Source organism: Octopus bimaculoides, chromosome 1 (genome assembly GCF_001194135.2).
Source record: "Octopus bimaculoides isolate UCB-OBI-ISO-001 chromosome 1, ASM119413v2, whole genome shotgun sequence".
NCBI lineage: Eukaryota > Metazoa > Mollusca > Cephalopoda > Octopoda > Octopodidae > Octopus > Octopus bimaculoides.
In genome coordinates, this window is record NC_068981.1 from 83,467,719 (window position 1) to 83,469,842 (window position 2,124).

The 2,124-nt window shown below is 32.7% G+C and overlaps 1 protein-coding gene across 1 annotated transcript in view; it reads left to right on the forward strand.

The window, feature by feature from the left end:
• The window catches only part of LOC106879808 (iroquois-class homeodomain protein irx-3), a 124,153-nt gene that overhangs the window by 115,896 nt on the left and 6,133 nt on the right, over positions 1 to 2,124 (forward strand). The window contains exon 2 of the mRNA XM_014929516.2: positions 756 to 865. Within this exon, the coding sequence (XP_014785002.1) occupies positions 756 to 865 (110 nt within the window). The remainder of the gene's footprint in view (positions 1 to 755; positions 866 to 2,124) is intronic.

Consider the following 2,124-nt stretch of genomic DNA (forward strand, 5'->3'; position numbering starts at 1 on the left):
TATATATATATATATATATATATATAAATACATATATATATATATACATACATACATACACATATATATATATGCATACATACATACATACATACATACACACACATATATACGTGTGTATGTGTATATGTGAGTGTGCAATTCTGAAATTGTAAAAGATCATCAAAAGTTGTGACATAGTCTTTTTCATAGGGAGCTGTAATAAATGCGTAAATGAAACTCTTACGTTAACAGCTTTTAATGAGATGGATATTGAGGCAGGAAATTACACATTCGGCGGTAAACTTTTAGCGGAAATCATTTATATTTTAGCTCATGTCTTTTTCCTTAAGGTAATTTTAAGAGCTAGATACTGCTGTGGTAAAAATTCAGCCCAAATTCATTGGGATATTAAGTTGTGTTCCGTTACCTTCTGATTTTGAATGTTATAGTGTTCTTTGTCTAGAATTCTATTAGGTTTGTATTCATAGGTGATACCTTTAGTAGCAGTTATGTAGTTATCTTAGCATCACTACTATGATATCCATATCCATACACAAACAGTCACACAGAAATGTGTTTCCCATTTAAGATACAAGTAAGAGTACACCTTGCAATCTATACATATATATATATATATATGTATATACATAATAATATATATCTATAAATATGTTTTTGATAGTTTACCACATGTGACAATATTTGCCATAAAATATTTGTTTAAGCTTGTGATTCAAATATCCTAATGTATTTTAATTTTATCTTTCTTCCAGAATGGACCTTATGAAGTAAAAGACAGTCCCGATGGACTTCGTTCTTTGACACAGCCAGCATCTTATTTCCCTTATGACCCATCTATGGCAGTTTACCCGTATGGGACGGGGTAAGTTCATACAACTGATATTATTTAAATAAACATTTTTCAAATTGGGTCTATGTAAATAATATGTCTGCTGCATTGCTTAAATGTTTTTTGCATGAAATCTTTTGGATTTTTGCCGATTTGTGTAATCATAAAACAAAATGATAATTCGTACTTTAGAATGTTTGTTCTTACCCTCATGTAGCTGCGGTCTATAATGTGGTGCTGCAGTTTATTACTTAATCTAACATATGGGTCACTGCCAGACACTGTTACAGCCGCTGACCTTAGGAATATCGTCACATAAACGGCACGGTGCGGGTAGGTTGGACATGTGGAGGTAATAATTTACAACCTGTGGGTAGATGCCGTCTGTATAGCTATGTAGATTCTGATAATACCGAAGATCACGAATGTATTCCTCTATTTTTACCACCTATGAGAGCAGATTGGAATGCATCACACTGTTGACAGGGTAGATAGCCCGTTTGTTATACGAGTTTTACACGAATGGAATACTTTGTGGCCAGAGGAAAAAAAAAACTGGGAAACAGAAGGAAGCAGGCTAAGTCGAGACAGCAGTAACAAAAGCTGCTCCCAGATATTGAAAAATGGCTTCATGTTTGGCATTTAGGGTGATGTAGTTTTAGCGGATAACTAAATATAGAAACCTATTCTACCTAAATTCTTATAACATTTATTTTTTCTTTATATTATTTCATTACTAAATTAATTTCAACATATTGTTACACCTTATTAAATGAAACACAATACTTTTTGTAACTCCTGTTTTTTATGTAAAGATTTTACTTAATCATTAAGCAATCTTATTTCATTCCGCTCGTGGGGTCCAAAGAACCGAAATATGTCCCTAGCTCTCCTTTGCATCCGAAGATCAAACTTTCTTTTTTCTTATGCAAATAAACTTTGGGAAACTATTTATAATTTGTTTTAAAGTTATCTCCCCTTCTCATGGGAGTCGCTAACAGTTACCAATAGGACTTTGTTTATTTTCTCTAATAAAGAGGGAAAATTCAATTGATTTAAGGAATTTTTTGAGTACGGCTCTCTTTCAGAGTATTGGTTTAACCTATTTATAAAAACTTAATTATCAGTTTTATCATTGTTCTATATCGTTCTTGTTTTTTTGCAATCATCACCGACGCCACTGCCGCCCTAACTCCCTCATCGTCATCTTCTTCTTCTTCTTCTTCTTCTTCTTCTTCTTCTTCTTCTTCTTCTTCTTCTTCTTCTTCTTCTTCTTCTTCTTCTTCTTCTTC